The sequence below is a fragment of the Mus caroli genome, unplaced genomic scaffold (assembly GCF_978045245.1).
Source record: "Mus caroli unplaced genomic scaffold, Mus_caroli_1 scaffold_1, whole genome shotgun sequence".
Lineage (NCBI taxonomy): Eukaryota > Metazoa > Chordata > Mammalia > Rodentia > Muridae > Mus > Mus caroli.
The window spans coordinates 127888881-127909246 of record NW_028227256.1 but is presented as its reverse complement, the minus strand read 5'-3'; the positions used below and the strand labels follow the sequence as shown (position 1 = coordinate 127909246).

The following is a 20366-nucleotide window of genomic DNA, read 5'->3' as shown; positions in this document are numbered from 1 at the left end:
TTTCAGGCTTGGTGGCAAATACCTTTATCCACTAAGCCATCTTGACAGCCTATGGGGGTATATTCTTGACTTGCCAACGTTTACTATAGATTAACCCTCTACTGCTTATTTAACAATATCTTTTCCCTGACTCCCACCCAGATTCTATTGCTGATTTACTATTCACTAATTTTACATATATATTATATATATTTAAAACCCCACAAGAGACTACTAATTTTGCCTTTTAATAGTAAATATTTACACACACACAAGCCCAAACTCTGGCCTTTTCCTTCTCACAGTTAAATGATTTTCATGTGATAAGGTGCTAGTGAGAAGGAAAGTGCTATCCAGAAGGATACGGATTTTTAAAAAGTGTATATGGGCCATGACTGATGGTAATAGCTGCCACTGTAATTGGCATACACAAAGACAAGAAGATATAAGCCAGCACAGCACCTGGGGAGATCTACTCAGTATTATAAAGTAGGCATTATGTTCCTCTTAGAGCCAACCATGGTACCTGAAGTGTCAAGAGAATGTCATATTCATGATTAAACCCCTGGAGCCTCTTCCTTTCTCTAGACTGGGATTCTTTTTTTTTTTTTTTTTTTTTTTGCAAATATTTCTTTTTTTTTTTTTTTAATATTTTTATTACATATTTTCCTCAATTACGTTTCCAATGCTATCCCAAAAGTCCCCCATAGCGCCCCCCACTTCCCTACCCACCCATTCCCATTCTTTTGGCCCTGGCATTCCCCTATATTGGGGCATATAAAGTTTGCGAGTCCAATGGGCCTCTCTTTCCATTGATGGCTGACTAGGCCATCTTTCGATACATATGCAGCTAGAGACAAGAGCTCCGGGGTTCTGGTTAGTACATCATGTTGTTCCAACCATAGGGTTGCAGATCCCTTTAGCTCCTTGGGTACTTTCTCTAGCTTCTCCATTGGGAGCCCTGTGATACATCCAATAGCTGACTGTGAACATCCACTCCTGTGTTTGCTAGGCCCCAGCATCGTCTCACAAGAGACAGTTATATTTGGGTCCTTTCAGCAAAATCTTGCTAGTGTATGCAATGATGTCAGCGTTTAGAAGTTGATTATGGGATGGATCCCTGGATACGGCAGTCTCTAAATGGTCCATCCTTTCATCACCGCTACGAACTTTGTCTCTGTAACTCCTTCCCTGGGTGTTTTGTTCCCAATTCTAAGAAGGTGCACAGTGTCCACACTTTGGTCTTCATTCTTCTTGAGTTTCATGCGTTTAGCAAATTGTATCTTATATCTTGGGTATCCTAAGTTTTGGGCTAATATCCACTTATCAGTGAATACATATTGTGTGAGTTCTTTTGTGATTGTGTTACTTCACTCAAGATGATGCCCTCCAGGTCCATCCATTTGGCTAGGAATTTCATAAATTCATTCTTTTTAATAGCTGAGTAGTACTCCATTGTGTAAATGTACCATAATTTCTGTATCCATTCCTCTGTTGAGGGACATCTGGGTTCTTTCCAGCTTCTGGCTATTATAAATAGGGCTGCTATGAACATAGTGGAACATGTGTCCTTTTTACCGGTTGGGACATCTTCTGGATATATGCCCAGGAGAGGTATTGCTGGATCCTCCGGTAGTACTATGTCCAATTTTCTGAGGAACCGCCAGACTGATTTCCAGAGTGGTTGTACAAGCTTGCAATCCCACCAACAATGGAGGAGTGTTCCTCTTTCTCCACATCCTCGCCAGCAACTGCTGTCACCTGAATTTTTGATCTTAGCCATTCTGACTGGTGTGAGGTGGAATCTCAGGGTTGTTTTGATTTGCATTTCCCTGATGATTAAGGATGTTGAACATTTTTTCAGGTGTTTCTCTGCCATTCGGTATTCCTCAGGTGAGAATTCTTTGTTCAGTTCTGAGCCCCATTTTTTAATGGGGTTATTTGACTTTCTGGAGTCCACCTTCTTGAGTTCTTTATATATATTGGATATTAGGCCCTTATCTGATTTAGGATAGGTGAAGATCCTTTCCCAATCTGTTGGTGGTTTTTTTGTCTTATTGATGGTGTCTTTAGCCTTGCAGAAGCTTTGTAGTTTCATGAGGTCCCACTTGTCAATTCTCGATCTTACAGCACAAGCCATTACTGTTCTATTCAGGAATTTTTCCCCTGTGCCCATATCTTCAAGGCTTTTCCCCACTTTCTCCTCTATAAGTTTCAGTGTCTCTGGTTTTATGTGAAGTTCCTTGATCCACTTAGACTTGACCTTAGTACAAGGAGATAGGAATGGATCGATTCGCATTCTTCTACATGTTAACAACCAGTTGTGCCAGCACCATTTGTTGATAGACTGGGATTCTAAGACGAATGAAGACTTCTAACAGTACACTGCTTCCTGATGAACTGGCTGTACTGCTAAGTTCCTCTTCTCGTTTGATCAGCAGTTTTCTCATTTAGGCATTTCCTGTAGAGTGCTGCTGACTGTTTCATTCCTACCCGGGTGTTTTCCTCCTCTCGGTGTTCACATGCCAATTTTCAGATGAGCTCTGTCACCTCATGTCTCAGCCCAGCCATCTGAGAACCACAAGGCATTCTTCCTACTTTACAGCTCCTGGGATTCAATACTGTAGGAGGGCAGATGCTTGCAAGCACTTACTATGCTGTTTCTTTTGCTTTCTAAGCCTTTGCTTGCTTTTCTTCCTGAGTTGATGTTATGTCCTGAGATCTGTGTCCTCTTTGCCTTTGTGTCTTTTGTTCCTTGTATGTCCCAGTCTATTTGAGGGTACCCAAAGTCACCTAGACACTGTTTCTATGCCTCTAATGTCCAGCCTTGGAAATAAGTAGACATTCGCCTTCAGCGCCTAGGACTGGAAGAGAAAGAGCTCTTTATTGTGTATTACTGTTCACTGTTTTGGGGTTTGGCATGTTCTTATTTTTTCTAAGGTCCCAAAGCACATTGTTAGCTTTGAGGGTTTGTTTATTTATTTGTTGTTGTTTCATATATATATATATATATATATATATATATATATTTTTTTTTTTTTTTTTGGTTTTTTGAGACAGGGTATCTCTGTGTAGCCCTGGCTGTCCTGGCACTCACTTTGTAGACCAGGCTGGCCTCAAACTCAGAAATCCGCCTGCCTCTGCCTCCCAAGTGCTGGGATTAAAGGCGTGCGCCACGTTTCATATATTTTTAATATAAGTATTCATAGCTATAAACTTTCTTTTTAGAACTAGCAAATTTTCTGGTAGGTTGTACTTTTATTCTCATTTGATTTTTAAGAATTTTTAAATTTCATATTTCTCATCTTAGAGTGTTTTTCCACATATATATTTTAAAATAATTTATATGGTTTTTCTTACTATTGTTTTGTTGTTTGATGGGATAAGATACAATTAATCATTCTAGTTCTTTTGTATTTTGTAAGTCTTGCTTTATGTCTAGAACATGGCATTGTTTAGAGAAGGGGACATGGGATGCTGATAACATCTATTCTATAGCTTTTAGATGGAATATTCTGTCTATCTGCTAAGTCCATTTGAACCATGGTGCAGGTTAGTCCTGAGGCTTCTTTGGTGATTTTTAGTAGGATGCCTTATTTAAAGATGACAATGAGGTATCAAAATCACTCTGTATTATTATTGATGTGGGACCTATCTGACCTTTTATGTCCATCAGGGTTTACTTTATGAAATTGGAAGCTAGAATGTTTTGTATATATTTTACAGTTATATCTTCTTAATGATTTTCCCTTTATTAGTATGTAATGGCTTTCTTTATCTCTTCTAATTTTGATTTGATTTCTACTTTGTTGGATTTCAGAGTAGATATGCCAGCTTGTTTTCCAGCTGCCATTTCTTGATAGATTTTCTTCTATTCTTTATCTCTTTACCAGTAAAGTGTATTCCTTAAAGACTACAGAGATTTGGATCTATTATTTTGATGTATTCATCTAGTCTGTACCTATTTATTGGTAAGCTTAAGCTTATTATTGAGAGATGTTCATTCATTCTTATAATTTAAGCAGCAGTTTCTAAAATTAGGCATTCTAACACACTCCGATCCAAAAATATACTAATTTGGTATTTGCTGAGAAGTAATGGTGGGAAAATAGGAAAAGTCTTTATCTTTCATTACTGGACTCTGATGCAAAGGATAGTAAACTTGGTACAAGAAAAACACTGCAATTGCTTACATAACACTCTTGAATCTATGTCAGGTGTAAGCTGCTCAAGAGAGATCGCTCCTCCATTAGTTCTCAGTGATTTTATATTTTAATGGCTTTGGGCTCTTATTTTGTTTGATTGGTTTTGGTTTTGTTGTTGTGTTTTGTTTTTAGCTTTTTATTCTTTGTGAGTTTCACATCATGCACCCCAGTCCTGCTCATCTCCCCATCCCCTCATGTCTGCCCTTTGCCCTGACAACCTTCCCCACAAAATAAAACATACACAAACAAAAAACAAGCAAAGCATAGAAAACATCTCATTGTGGAAGCTGTAATATGTCACAGTGTATCCCCCTGGCCACACATTTCACTTGCAAATATTCATTCCATGAGTTACTGGTCTGGTCTGGTTCGAGATCTCTGGATTCTATGATACCATCAATATTGGCTCCTCACCAGGACTCCTCCTGGTTATCCTGTTGTTGCTCTTTGTCAGGGAGATCCTGCAACTTTGGGTCAGCAGGCCTAGACCTTTCGCACATCCTAAACATTTTCGGATTATTCAAATTTTGAGTTGGGCCAACTCAGAGCCCTGGATCTGTGCATGGGTGGTAGCTGAGCTGGTCAGCATGCAGGCTCTCTCTTAACTATACCACCAAGATAAGCTCTCCAGCACTGCTCCAGCTAGGCCATTGAAAACTTCCATCAGCAGGAGGCAGGGTCACTCTCCTGCTCTCACACCCTTGAGACTGACTCACCTGCACCTGTGCCTCTGGAGCCAGCTCCACTGTGCTGCCCATTCGAGGTATGGGGCCTACTCTCCTATGTGCTGCAGCCTTCAAAGGGGTGGGACAGTGCTCCTGCTCTCACTCCCTTGGGGCTGGCTTAGCTGTGCCTTTGCCATCAGCTCCACTGTGTTGTCCAGGTGAGGTGCAGGAAAAGACCCACTTTCCCTGTGTTCTACAGCTAGTGAGAGGGCAGGGCTTGCTCTCTGGTTCTCATGCCAGCAGTACCAGCTCTCTGACTACGATGGGTGGCAGCAAGGTAGGGGTATCACACCTGTACCCACACTGCTGCATGGCAGATGAGTGGGGGGCCACCTCTCCTATGCTCTTGCCTTCAGCCCTGCTCACCTGTGCCTCCTCCACCAGGGCCAGCTCTACTCTGCTCCCAAGCAAGTGTAGGGCCAGCTCACCTGCTCTCTCGTGGCTCCAGGGCCAACTCTCCCAACTGCCGCAGGTGGCAATGGGGGAGGCTTTGGGATACTTTAATACTATGTTTTGTAAATAATTCAACAGGAATCTGAAACAAGTAGTGGGATTTATAGTGTGTCAGGTTTCTGACATTTTTTTTTCCGTAATATGACTTCCCCCCACTCCCCAGGGAAATTTAGCTATACTCATTAACTTCCAAGTGAAATGGTTATTGGTGAAATTAGCTTTTATGGTGCTTACAAACTCAAAAGATTCCAAACATTTTTAGCCAGTATATAAGCTTTTGAGATCCACTTACTCTAAAGCAGTGTCATTATGACTGAAACAGCCATTTGTAATTAGAAAGGCAAATGCAAAGTAGAAGGATTTACTGTGTAATAGCTGGATTTTTAAAAACTCAGATTTCTGTTTCTGGCAAGCAGGACAAGATAAGGAACAAGAAATCCTTACACTAGGATCATCCCATTTCTATTAATGTCTTTAAGATGGATAAAGACTCACATTCTGATAGGCTCGAACGGCAGGTCAATATCTATCTTTCTCAGCAGACTGTGAACTTTTAAACTCTCTGTTTTATATTCAAGTCACAAGTACATGACATATAGTAGATGTTCTATAAATATTTGCTGATGGATTTTTTTTGTATATTCCCTAAAATCCAGCTGCCTTTCTGCCTTGCCAGAATTCAGTAATTGAGCTAAACCTACTTTGAACTGTAATCAGCTGTCTCAAGAGGGGAAGTTATTTAGCTCCTGTCTTGGTTGGTGGGCTCTAATCCTATCACTGCTACTTTAAATTTAGTGAGTTATGACTAGTATTTAAAAATCAGAAGAGAGTAGGAAGTACAAGAAGGCGCTACACATAAGATTTTCATTGTAGACATACTGGATTATAATTTCAAAACATCCTTGCCTCCTACCCGTATTCAAAATGTCAAGCAGTACCAGTGTTTCTCACATGGCAACTCCAAGCCAGCCTTTCTTCACAATATTTGTGCTTCGATATAATTGCTGTTGTTATCATTTGACATGCTGGAGATTCACCACCACCAAAGCCTTAAGCTGCTGGGCAAGCCTTCTACCACCAAACTATCCTCCTAGCAGTATATCTATGTATTGTATGACCTTGAGTTCCCCAGAGGATGAGTTCCAGTAGAGCACAACTTTGGTAGTCATTGTTGGTTTCTTCATCTGTGGATGAATGGGGACTAACAAGGTCCTTCCTACACACAAGCAAGGAAATACGGTTGAAGGGAAATTCAGAAGTCATTTCTCAGCTCTGACCTGCTAGATCACCATTCTCTGTACCCCTGTAACAATAGCCCCTACTGAACCACTGTTTGTTTAGTTTTCTGTTTTGTTTTTGGTTTTTGGACTAAGTTGGATGGGAGAGGCCAGCCAGGTTCAGTTACCACCATCACCTAACATTGGCTTGATACCTAATAGCCCATTCCCTTAAACCCTATCTTAACCATTCAAAGCATTCTGGGCAAAGTGCCAGCTCAGGAACTCGGCCTCTTTGAAATAGAGTGCCCCTGAAACCTCCACCCTGGATCTGGTGGCTTGTCTCCTGCTGCAGAGCTTAATAGAACATTTATATCCCTTTCCTCTGAGATCTGGAAATGTCCATTCAGTTTTAAATTAGATTTTTTTCTTTGAACAGTTGGCCTCTGATATATCTTTGGGGGTAAAGAGATGATGCTAGCACTGGTAGAGATCTGTGCACTTGAAAATTTGATTCCTTTTTGGAAAACTGCTGACCCAATCTCATTGTCACAGAATTAAATGACCCTGCTGTTTCTACCTACTGACAGCTTCGGCCTTGGGACCCTGAAATTAGCTTCTATCACATGACAAAAACATGCTTTCGTAAATATACACACATCTACAAATAAGGAGAGATTTTGTGCCTAATAGAAGTTCTGTAGTGTAGATAGGTAAACTGTGCGGGTCTGAATAAGTAGAAAAGTAAAGAATCAGTGCCTCTCCTGGTGCAGACTAGTTTTAGAAGCCTTTCATAATTGGTGGGTTCTTTGTTCATTTGTCTGTTCATTTGTTTTGTTTCTATCTAACAAAAAATAAAAACATTGACATTCAGGAAATGTATTAAGAAAGTACAAAGTTGGGGCAAGGAGTGCACAGATGGCTCAACAGTTCAGAGCACTGATGCTCTTGCAGAGGCCCAAGTTTAGTTAGGTCCCAGTCATCTGTCAGCTAGTAACGTTAACAGCAAACGCAGGGGATTTGGTGCCTCTGGCCTCCCTGGAAATCTGCACTCCCTTCCACATACCCACATGCAGACACACACACACCTACACATAATTAAAAATAATAAAATAACCTTTTAAAGGGGCAAGTGACAGTCCTACATCCAGGCAGAGCAGACCACACCTTCTGCTGCCTTACACTTGGGTGGGTGATGGACAATGTGGAGATGAGGCTATGTGTTCCAGTCCTGTCCAGCCCTTATCTGTTAGAAAAGGAAGGCTTCTTGCTGGTGTTGTAAGCTCACAGCTGGAAGGAGCTGTTGCAATCTTATTTCTGACGAGACCTGCTTTTGTCCCAGGCAGAGTGGGGCTCCCACTCTAGCCAAAAAGGTTGTGATAAGTTTCAAAATGAAAGATCCAGATCTGAGTACACCATTGCACTTCCGAGTCCATTGTTAATTGTGCCACATTTCTAGTCTAAATTTAGCTACCTTTCTTTTTTCTTCTTCCTTTTTTTTTTTTTTGACAAAGATAACTATGCAAACATTTAAAAGAAAAACTTTACCCAAAGTTAGCCACCCCCAACTTCTGTTTGGTTTCCTGCAATGTTTAGATGACTCATTCTCTTCCAAGAAATCTTAAAGAAAAGAGATCCAGGCCGTGTGTTGGTGCACAAAGACTGCACTGTAAATTCCTTTTCTTCCCTGCCTAGAAACCCCTTTGCTCCTTTATAGAGAAGGGAAAGCTCTGCAGTCCTCATTGTCTTCTACTTGGCTTCATCAGTGTTGTTGTCCCTAGGAATAAATGTGCTCCTTGTCTTTGGGTGGGGCTCCCTAGTAGCTTCCCAGCTCTTTTAACCCCTCAGTGGAGATCTGCACGGAAGCACTTCCTGGGGCCTTGCTTTTCCCTGAAGGCTACCGTTAAGGCTTCTGAGTTGGAGAACAGGTGGCCTTTTATCATCTGTGAAAGGAGAGACACTGGCCAGTTCCTGCCTCTCTTCTGGGTCAGAATTGCTCGTTAGGAGCTTTAATTGTATATTTTAACTGAGCTAACTAGAGCTAGCTACACGTGTGTTCCCAGCCCAGCCAGAGGGAACGGTAAATCTGATTGCTTCAGCAGCTTGTTCAAATAAACAGGGCTAATAGTTCATCGGTCCTCCCAACTAATCAGAACACAAAAGGAAACAGCTGCCTGTCTTAATTGCTGTTCTATTGGTTAGACTGTCCCTCCTCTTCCCTCCCTTCCTCTTCCCACTCCTGGACTCCTACTTTAAGTCCTGGCTAAGCAACCTAGCACAGGATCAGGTACCATCTCATTTAACCGTTGCCATTTAAACCTAAGGATGTGGTGAGAACGGCTGGAAAGCTGGCAAGGAGAGCTTCTGGGGCTGGAAGGGTGGGCAGCGGATAGTGATACTCATGCTCACCTCTGACCTGGTGACTCGGAGGCAGATGGTGAGTCATTTTCTCCTCTCTTTGCCTTCTTGCTCCTCTGTTGCTTCTGTGGAACTCAGCCTTCCTCTCCATGGGAGGAAATTCCATGGGAAGTTGTAGACCAACAGTTGAAAGCTACTGTCCTCCCAGGTGACTGAACCAGAGGAACTAGGAATGGGAAATCTAAAATAGGTGAGAAATCCCTGAAGCTTTCATTTTGCTAACATCTGGGTCCTGACAGAGAACTTGTGCCCTGTCTTTTACTCTGCTCTGAAGCCAGTCTGCTTGGCTCTAATATGGACCCACAGGTAGAAATAAGGTGGAGCCACAAAGAAAGTGACCACAATTCCAACTGAAGTGTCTCAATAAGGCAAAACAAGAGAAATTTTATTCTTGATTAGGCACACAAGGCCAAGAAGTGTTGTTGGTTTTTATTCTAAAGCAAGTAGTAACTGTCTTTTCCTGTGGGATGGGATTCTACCTCAGTCCTTCATGATTGGCTAGTTTTTATAAGAATCCGCACAGAGAAAATACAAAGGGGCCAAGAATGCTGCAACAGGGCCTTTGTATAAATAAAAGCTTTACTGAGTGGGAGACTAAAGCATTTACATGAAGGTTTTATAAGGTGGGGAGAATCAAAAGATTTGAATTCTTCCTTATAGACAAAATGTGTTTGACAGAAAAGACTAATATTTAATGTTGTTCTTACAATAAAGAGACAGGCAAAGCATCATGTAGAACCACAGAATGGTAGAAATTGGTGTCATAGTAAGCTTCAGCTGTCAACTTGACACAAATTTACAACACAGACCTAAAGAATCAACTGGGAAAAAGGAGCTCAGAGGTTGTCCTTAGAGTGTCTGTGAGACATTTTAAAGTTGCTAATTGATGTAATGGGGTTAGCCCGCTGTGTGCAGTGCCATAGGCAGGTAGGCCCGGATTGTGTAAGAAATGCAGCTGAAAGTGAGCATGGGAGCTAACCAACAAGTGGCATTCCTCAGTGGTCTCTCTTCAATCCCTGCCTTGAGCTTCCACTCTGGGTTTCCTCATTGATGGACATTGGCTGGGCTATGTAAGCCAAACAAACCCTTTTCCCCCAAGTTGCTTTTGATCAGTGTTTTAGTCCATAGCATTAGAGAAACCAACACAGACATTAAGAAAAGGTCTTTTTAAAAAAAAAATTAGTATTTTAGGCTAGCATATAAAGTGATGAGTTCCACCCCAGCATCTTCATACATGTGCATCATTATATTGTGCCCTCTTGCTCCCTCCTATGTTCCTCCTTCCAGCTGTTTCCCTTTCTTCCCCCAGTTAACACCAGCTTCTGCTTTCTGATGACATGTATCCCATTACTCTATTTCCCAGCTTGCTTAAAATCTCTTCCTCCCCTTTCATAATGGCCTGTCCAGTTTCTTTCTTTCTTTCTTTTCTTTTCTTTTCTTTTTTTCTTTTTTCTTTTTTCTTTTTTTTTTTTTTTTTTTTTTTTTTTTTTTTTTTTTTTGGTTTTTCAAGACAGGGTTTCTCTGTGTAGCTCTGGCTGTCCTGGAACTCACTCTGTAGACCAGGCTGGCCTCGAACTCAGAAATCCGCCTGCCTCTGCCTCCCAAGTGCTGGGATCAAAGGCGTGTGCCACCAACGCCCGGCTCCTGTCCAGTTTCATAACCTACACATTCAATTTTAAATCTGGATTCTCTATGAGCGAACAAATGTGATATTTGCTTTTCTGAGTCTGACTTATTTCACTTCACATAGTTTTCAGTTACTGCCATTTTTTTTCTTATTTCCTTTCAAAACTCATTTCATTTTTTTTTTGACTACATAAACTTTTTTGTATACATGCACCACATTTCATTTCTCTATTCATTTGTTGATGAACATCTAGAATTGTTTCATTTCCTGGCAATTATGAATAATGCAGCAGTAATCATGTATGTACTTATATCCCTGGTATGTTTACCCAGAGTCCTTTAGTATACTCCCAAGATTGGTATAGCTGGGCCTTATAGCTCCATTGTAGCTCTTAAAACTCAGCTTTGTTGTTACTGTTTTCTTATGACACCGTTCTGACTGGGGTGTGATGGAATCTAAAAGCAATTTAATTTGCATTTTTCTGATAGCTAAGGATGTTGAACATTTTTCAAATATTTACTGGCTGTTGTATTTTATAAAAAAGAGAAGGGCTAAGAATATGTTTAATAGAATGAGATATGGTGAGGTGCAGGGGTGCCTCTGTGGGCCCATGCTGAGGCATCCCTTTCCCCTGAGGGACCAGCCATATGATGGATATAGTATGGAATAAAGTTTATTTAGGGCATGAGAAGGGGAGTTGATAAGGAAGTAGAGACAGAGAAAGGCAGAGAGAGAAAGAGAGGGAGGGAGAGGAAGAGGGAGGGGGGAGGCCAGCCAGGAACAAATGGAGAGAGGGAGAAGAGACACAGAGTAAGAGAGTAAGAAGATAAGAGGATAAGAAAGAGAGGAGGGTGCAGGTAGCCCCCTTTATAGTGAGTCAGGCATACCTGGCTACTGCCAGGTAACTGTGAACATGGCCTAGAGGGAATGCTAATACTAGCCACTTGTATTTCTTTAGGAACTCTCTGTTCAGTTCAGTAGCCCGTTTATTGGCTAGATGATTTGGGCATTGAGGTGTTTAAGTCTTGAAGGTATTTGTAGATTCTAGATAATCAGATAGTTAACCAGATAGTTACTTGGAAAAGTCCTTTCTCCTGTTCTATGGCTCTCTTCATTCTGGTAGTTGTTTTCTTTGCTATACAAAATGTCTTTTTAATTTGATGTTACCCATTTTCCCAGTTTTTAAGTTTATTTTCTGTGCTATTAGAGTTCTTTTCAGTCCTTGCTATTGCATATATCTTGGGATATCTTCCCTGGGTTTTCCTCTAGATATGTCAAAGTTCCAGGTCTTACAATATGACAGAACAACTTTCATTTTACAGAAAAGAAATTAAGCCTGGAGAAATTGGCCAGAACAGCCAAATTACAGCAAACACTATGATTTGAATATGAAATGTCCTTCATAGGCCAATGTGTTTGAGCACTTGGCCCCAGGTGGTGGCTCTATTTGGGCAGGTTATGAAACCTTTAGGAGGTGGAAACTTCCTGGAAGAAGGGGGTCCATGGGGGGCAGGACTTCAGCCTGCTTATTCTCTGCTTTGTGATCTGCCCACTTCCTTATTCCTGCCACCATCCCTTCCCCAACAAGATGGAAGGCACCTTCTTGAACTGAAACCTCAGTAACCTCAATTGTCAATGCAACAATGAAAGTAATAAAGACACAGCAAGTGATAGGAAAGCTGAGACTAGCAGCAACTGGTTTAGTTGCTAATTTGTGGTCCTTCCACCCCATATTTAAAATTACCAAATACAAAACAAGTAAGTATTCAAGATAGAAGTCACACCTATGTTATATCCTGGGTAAGTATTCATGATAGAAGTCACACCTATGTTATTTCCATAATGAATACACTAATAGAAAAAAATTAGCCAAAGAACTTAATTATAAAGTGGCAAAATAGTTTTTAAAATGCTCAGGCTCAGGCTGGCAAGATAAGTCACTTATTAACAATACTGACACCCTGAGTTTTATGCCCAGAAACTTTATGTTGGAAAGAGCTGACTCAGGCAAGTTTTCTCTGCCCTCAGTGTGCCCTGTGGGGGTTATACATGTTCTCTCTCTCCTCTCTCTCTCTCTCTCTCTCTCTCTCTCTCTCTCTCTCTCTCCCTCTCTGTCTCTGTCTTTCACACACACACACACACACAGAGAGAGAGAGAGAGAGAGAGAGAGAGAGAGAGAGTAGAGAGTATGAGTATGAGTATGAATGAAAGGACTCTTCCCTTGCTTCAGAAATGAGCTGTGATATGTTAGGGGCTGGAGATGCAGCTCAGTGGTAGAGTGCTTGTCTGGTACCCACAAGATCCCAAGTTTAATTCCTAGTATGGAAAAGTAAAAAGAGTGTGCTCAGCTGTTGTAGGTATCTGAATTTTTGGTTCTGAAAACAATAACCAATTGTTTTTATTCTCTGCATTTTTGGCTATTAACATTTGGTATAGAAAATACATTTCTTTCCTACTTCCTCATTCTTCTAGTTGTACTATTTTTTATAAGTCTTTTTTTTTTTAAGATTATTTATTATATGTTAAGTACACTGCAGCTGTCTTCAGACACTTTTTTCTTCTTCTTGCTCTGGCCCCATTGCCTTGCTGTAGCTGTCTTCAGACATCCCAGAAGAGGGTATCAGATCCCATTCCAGATGGTTGTGAGCCATCATGTGGTTGCTGGGATTTGAACTCTCGACCTTCAGAAGAGCAGTCGGGGCTCTTAACCGCTGAGCCATCTCTCCACCCCTATTTCTACTATTCTTCATGGTCAGATGCAACCTATGGTAGGCAACAATAAAGGATCAGAGAGCTACTGCTGCTCAGAATTAGTCTGTTGGAAACTCCTTAATATTATCAGAATCAGGTATCAGTAACTGCTGTTGCAAGACATTGTTATTGAAGAGCCACTGCCTTAGGAAGCTGGGGAAGAAGTGAAACAAGTGAGAATTGAGGGACCTGTAGGTCTTAACATCTGTGCCAGAAAAAGCAAATGCACTCAGTTTTAGGTGCTTTCCCTTCTGTGGAGAAGGAATGCGCAGTCCAAGCCTGCGGACACTAGCCTGCTGAGGTCAGTGTGCTGTCAGTACAGTACCTTCCTGCTTGGAGTTTTCTACTGAGTTTAGGGTCTCTGAAGTCCTTGAATGTTTATATTCTTTTGCTGTCTAATCATGTTGGACACCTTAATTTCCTTAGGAATCCAATGGAGTTTTGCCTCCAAATATCTGAGAAAGCATGGTCTATCTAATCACAGTTGCTGGGTAGGATGTTGCTCTCAAGCCTGCTTTTGAGACCAATTTGAAAAATCAAGGGCTGTAACCTATTTTCCCTCTATATGATTGTCTCTACTGGACTATAGAAAAGGCCCATTTCATTTCATTAAAACTCTGAGTAAACTGACATAATTGGCTATCTGATTTGCTAGGTTAAATACTGGGCTATAATTGAATTTGTGTCATTTGTAGAGCCTGTGCTGCTCTTGTCTTTGCTGCCACCTCCTATCTCCTTCTGGTTTTCAATTAACCTTCCTTCCTTTTTTCTTTACAGAGTAAAGAAGTTGGCCAGCAGCTCCAAGATGATTTGATGAAGGTCCTGAACGAGCTTTACTCGGTAAATCAGATGGGCTGCCTGGCTCTTTTATCATAGAGAGAAGCAGCATTTGGCAGTTTGTAGCCATACTCACGTCAACAACAGAACTCAACTGAGGCTGAGGACAGTGCCTATTCCCCATTGGGGGTGACCCACCCATTTTTTTTCCACACTAATTTTTTTTCAAAATCAAATAAGCCAAAAAATATTTTTCCAGTTGTGCAATTTTATTCTGGCTTCATCTAGGGCACCACTGAAAGAAACCAGCCAAGGTCTAGGTCATTACCAGCAAGCTAGGGACCCCAAACTTGATGACAAGGAATGTAGCCTACATCACACTTCTGCATATTGGAAAGCATTTAGGTCTTAAACTATGCATCAGAACTTAGATTAGTTATGGTTTGAGATCAGAGCAGATGCTGTAAAGGGAAGCACAGATCCTAAAGTCTTCAATGTGCAGCATCATTTCAGGCAAAGAGAACATGGCAAACACAGCAGAGAGGTAAGCTTCGGCCTTGGAGAAAAGAAGGCAGTCTGCTTTGAACTCTTCAGACTGTGGTTTGTAGCAGTGAGCCTCAGGAGCTCTGGTGTTTGTTTTCTCTCAGCCATGTTCTGTTAATTACATTGAGAACACACACCAAGGAAGTTCCTTCTGCCTAAAGGAGAAATACTTCAGTTGTACAACTTGTAGCTTTTCCAACCCTTTCCAAAGTTTGGATGTGCCAGCACTATGTGTCATTTTCTAGGGTGCCCTAACCTATTTGAAGGTGAAAATGATCTTCTGTATTTACTTCTTCCTCCCTCCCTCTATTCTTCCCTCCCTCCGCCCCTTCCTTCCCTCCCTCCCTCCCTCCCTGCCTTCCTCTTATCTCTCTCCATGCTTTACCCCCTTCCTTCACAGGATGGGAGGACAGTGGTGATGTGCTCCACAAGCGTCTGAGATCAGAATTTCAAATTCTTGATCCAGAAGTTTAGGTGTGGCCAGTATGTCATGGTAACTGTTGGTAAATAGACTTGAGTGTCATCTAATTTGTCTCCAGTGATGCTCCAGTTGTTTTGAATTTCTACTCACTGACTCTTAATCTATGAAGCCAAGTAATAGGTGGTACTCTTTGTCCCCTAAGTTTTTCTTTCTCTCAAATGAAGTTAAGACTTTTTAAAAATAGAAGCATGGTATTGTGAACCATTTTCAGAGTGGATGAGTTTCCTGAACCTTATCTCTTCATTGCTTAACTTCTCTTTATTTTTAGAGCATCTTCTAGGTACCAAGAAGAGCTGAGTCTTGCCTCTGTAGAACTCTCTAACATAACAATGGCGCATGCTATTCTAGGACTCCTGTTTTCCCAATAAATAAGCATCTTGAGTCTTTGCTATTTGCTGTTTACCAGAAGTCGAGCAACATCCTCAAACCAACTCAGACCCAGCATACTGCTTTTGCAGTGAGGTAGCAGAGGAAGAAGAGTCTAAAGAACTGTTAGCTTTGCCTTACTTCATAAGTGTTGATTTAGAAAGCAAATGGCAATATGTAAGCTGTGGTGGAATGAGGATGAGAACCATGGAGCTTGCTGCTTTTTCTGAGAAAGACAAGATGGAAGATTCTCCCCACCGACCCCAGCCCTGTGCCTACCATCCCCTATGTATTATTTTTAGTATTTATTTTGAGTGTGCATTAGGGACCATTCTTAGAAGTTTGTTCTCTCCTGCCACCTTGTGGGATCTGGGGATCAAACTCAGGTCATTAGGCCTCTGTACTCAGCCATCTCCCAGCCCTGAGACCTCTGTACTTAGTCTTCAGACCAGTATTGGCAATGGCTTCTGTGGCCACCATGAGCCCATGAGCTAGAGCATAAAGCCTAGCATCCACATGCAGAATTAGCGTGTGTGCTGCTCCCTGCTTTGAGGTGAATTATTATACTTAAGATTTGTCAAGTCCCAAATAAGGCTTAGCTATTTACATCTAAATGGAAAAAGAAAAACAGAAGACACCAGGAACTTCCAGAGAGAACAGAGCAGACTCTGGTACACTGAGCCTTAAACAGGGTGGTCTCCCCCATTCCTACAAAGTAGAATGTGTGTCAGTGTCTGCTGATGTTTTTAGTTGTCGTGACTGGAGGATCCTACAATGTACAGAACAATTTGCCGCAATAGTTATCAAGCTCCAAATGTCAGTAGCACCAAGATTGAGAAGCATTGGGTGTACTGAGCCTAGACTGCTAAATTAGACACCTGAGAATCTGTCCTGATCTGACTACTAGATGCATGCACTTGGAAGGACACCTCCCACTGCAAGTCAGCATGATGATAAAAGTTGGTGTGAAGTTTGTTGTTTTCCACCCAGCAATTCCCCAGAAGCAGCAGCAAGTGACATGCTCTGATACCTGCATGCCATATGGCTAACAATGATTGAGGAATTCATATTTTCAAAATATGAGACTATATAAATTTGAAGGACCAAATAAATTTGAAGATTCTGTATAGATTATTAGGAAAGTTACAGACTAGAATTAAAAATTGTTGTTTATGTAGGGTGAGAATATCTTAGGACTGGTCTGAGATTTGGGTGACTATATATCCTTTTTGCCGATTAGCCTAGTGCTCATGAAGAGAGCCACATTTTATTCAATACTTGAGAAGCAGAGGCAGGTTGAGTTCAAAGTCAGTCTGTTCTACATCGTGAGTTCCAGGCCAGCCAGGGTGACACAGTGAAACCTTCTCTTAAACAGTTTCCTAGGACATATTTTTAGTGCTGAATTGGTAGTCTTGAGGAAAGCAGGATGTTAGTCACCCTACATGAGATAGTGGTTTCCTCAAGCAGGAACTTGATACTACCATGTGCTGCTAGCTTTGGAAAGCTATTTGCCATATATATACTCTTTGGGCATTAGGAAGAAATAGGGAGAGTTTCTTCTAAAGAGCATTTCCCTATTTGTCTATTTAAGAAAACAGGAAAGGACTTCTGCTTTCACTGATCCTGTCAGCAATAGAAATCATATGTCGCCAGGCAGTGGTGGTGCACACCTTTAATCCCAGCACTTGAGAGGCAGAGCCAGGCAGATTTCTGAGTTTGAGGCCAGCCTGGTCTACAGAGTGAGTTCCAAGACAGCCAGGGCTACACAGAGAAACCCTGTCTAGGGGGGCAGGGGGAGAAAGAACGAAAAGAAAAGAAAAAAAAGAAAGAAATCATGTGTGATTTGTGGGTCATTGAAAGAAGAGATGAAGACCACTGTATTTTTCAGTGGTCTTCTTGCAGTTGCCCCTAACACCCATGAATACTTCTTTTGAGGGAACCAATTACCCAAGGGTTGATCATCTAAGTACTTTTAAACTTTGATGAGCCAAGGGGCAGAGCCCAGGTAGCTCTAAATAAAGATGCCTTTAAACAAGAGATCCAGAACCCCAGCTATTCCTCTGCACCTTCTTCTTCTGCCTGAAGGGGTTTTGATTTCCCTGAGTTAGCATTATGTGCCAGGGGGAGTTTCCCACAGCTGTTCTCCCAGAGAGCAATCCCAGTGATTCTTGCACATATGTATGCTGGTCCATTATCCCCCTCTCCATCACAATGATCTGGCTAGCTTGTAAGCCATAGTAAAGTGGTTTTCATTTTCTTTCTGATGTTGTAGGAATGCCTTTGAAGTCAGAGTGCAGTACTTCCTAAAGAACTCTTGGATTGATTGTCTGCCTCAATTGTACAGAGAGGCAGTGTCTGGAAAACCCAGGAAGCCCCTACAGGAAAGAGTATATATGGAGGCAGGGAAGCCACATGGATTGGCCATGAAGAGTCAAAGAAACAGTAACATGAGAGAGAGGGCGGGGGAGAGAAATAGTGAGACTCTCTGGGGCTATCTTTACTCCAGAGGCTTTATGCTTCTGTATTATCTCTGAATATGTCTCCTTGACTTGGTGCAGCAGCTGGTTGCAGGGCTGTTTCAAATTGAAATTCAGCACCTGTTCCCTTGAATCAATGTCAGCTAATAGTCCCCTGATATTGTTTGTCTATTTGACCCTGGCATTAGGCACTAGCCATATAAAGACAAATAAGAGTTAGTGCTAGTTAGTTCATAATGTTGTTCCACCCAGTACAGGGGAACGCCAGGGCCAAAAAAATGGGAATGGGTGGGTAGGGAAGTGGGGGGGGAGGGTATGGGGGACTTTTGGGATAGCATTGGAAATGTAATTGAGGAAAAGATGTAATTAAAAAAATATATAAAAAAAAAGAGTTAGTGCTAAACTCAGGACATTTGGTTTTAATATGGAGTGGGGGTGCAGCAAATGAAAATAAGGTGCAAACTCTTTTACAAGTCTGTGGTAGGAGGGCATGGTTCATGCTTCTTGAAGAGGTACAAGAATGGAATCTTAATTGCCAGTTGCCAGGAAGTCTTGGGTTTTTCACCTATCTTCTCCCCAACTCCCTTCATTGAGTTCTTACTTAAAGATATTGCTATATCTTTCCCATTCTCCATCTCTCTTGGGCTCTTACTGATAAACTGTTTTCAGTCTTTTTTTTTTAATATATATACTGTTTCCTCTGAGTTGCCTATTTGGGTCTTACAAATTTTAGAAAACATTGGAAACCTCCTCAAATGTCTGAAAATCATTCTATGTAAATATACATGCATGCATACATACATACATACATACATACATACATACATACATATGGTTTGAGGCAGAATTTCTCTGTATAACCCTGGCTATCCTAGATTCTCTCTATAGGCCAGGCTGGCTTCAAACTCAGAGATCCACCTGCCTCTGTCTCCTGAGTTCTGGGATTAAAGGTGTCCACCACCACACCTGACTGCTTACTCATATTTTGGAAGTGAAGCATATACAACAGTTCCTGACTATGAAAATTTTAATTTCTTTTCATGAGAGGCTTCTTTGTATTCTTTAAGGGCAAGTTGCTGGTTTACTACATTTGAGTGCTTTGATCTCCCATGTTCATTTGCCATGTTTCCTCTTTAGCCTGTACTTCATAAAATAAAAATTCACTGTTTTATAATGCTTTACTCTAATGCTTGAATTCCTTTGTCTCATTCAAGTGAAAAAAAAGAGAAAAAGATCCCCTTGTCTGCCCTTCTTCAGCTAGCAGGGCAGGTGCCTTTCTAACTTCTTAACCTGGACAAGTAATGATCTGGTCAGGTGTCCTAGAAAAGCTTTGTTAATACCATTGATTGTTGGTACACAGAGTAAGTGGAAGGTGAAGCTTCCAGGAAATTATGCCAGGTTCACTGTGAGGTGAATATTTAAATTTCTCTCAATCTAAAATGTGACATAATTGAGGCTGTACTGTACCTCTGTATTCCTCTTCCAACTCCAGGTGAACCTCGGCATACCCACAAGGTACCAGGTTTTCCCAGCCTCAGCACCACTGAAATTCTAAAACACACATGTTTTTGTTATGGACTCTCCATGTCTCCCTGTCTCTACCTACTATCAACTTCTAAGTTCTAGACATTGCCAATTGTTATCTGGAGTCTAAAACAGCCCCTAAATGAGATGCTGCTCTCATTTGATCAGTTTCATTTCTAAATGAGATCAGCGTCTTTTTTCAGGATTTCCTTGCCTGTCCTTTATCTTTCCTCCCAGGTAGTCCAGCTTCAGTCCTATGTAGCGGATAGTCACTGTCCATTAGTGGATAAGATGTAGACTTTGGAGTTAGGTAGATGTAAGTTTGAATTCTGCCTGCCATCTACTAGTTGTAAGACTTTGAGTGGCGTGTGCACTGAATGCGAGAGATTGTTAGTAATATTGAGTCAGTACTTTTCTCTGTTGTCAGCCACTCACAAATACTCCCCACTCCTAGGCTTTCTGCTCCTCCTCTTCAAAGAAACCTCATGACATCAAAATTTCAGCACTTGTGAATTTCCAATTGCTTGATTTGTTATGAAGTATTTGAATCCCACATAGAATCTGAAAGCTGCCTATGTGAAAACAGGAACTTCCTGCAGAGTAGAGTTGGCCCCTGTTTAGCTGGATGTAATATATTTCAGACGACTAGAAATGAGCTGAGACTCTATCTTCCTGGCCTTCTTGCTAAGAAAAAGTGTTCAATTCCTAGACAGTAGCTCTTTTGAAAAAGTATGTTCCTTGCTCACCACCCCCACTCCCCCATCCCCACCCCAGTTTTTAAAGACAAAATCTCTGTATATAGCCCTGGCTATCCTGGGATCAC

At 41.4% G+C, this 20366-nt stretch overlaps 1 protein-coding gene and 1 long non-coding RNA gene across 8 annotated transcripts in view; one reads left to right on the top strand and one right to left on the bottom strand.

Annotated features, from left to right (window-relative positions):
- Nucleotides 1–20366, bottom strand: part of LOC147006118 (uncharacterized) — a 99973-nt gene that overhangs the window by 5057 nt on the left and 74550 nt on the right. The gene's annotated exons all lie outside the window — the stretch shown is intronic.
- The window catches only part of Srgap2 (SLIT-ROBO Rho GTPase activating protein 2), a 239620-nt gene that overhangs the window by 155637 nt on the left and 63617 nt on the right, over nt 1–20366 (top strand). For 6 of the 7 annotated variants that reach the window (XM_029477380.2, XM_021172064.3, XM_029477361.2 and 3 more), the window contains exon 5: nt 14153–14215. In XM_029477380.2, coding sequence (XP_029333240.1) covers nt 14153–14215 — 63 coding nt within the window. Of the gene's footprint in view, nt 1–8994; nt 9017–14152; nt 14216–20366 lie in introns of those variants that run through there. The other variant, XM_029477386.2, reaches the window with a different exon arrangement.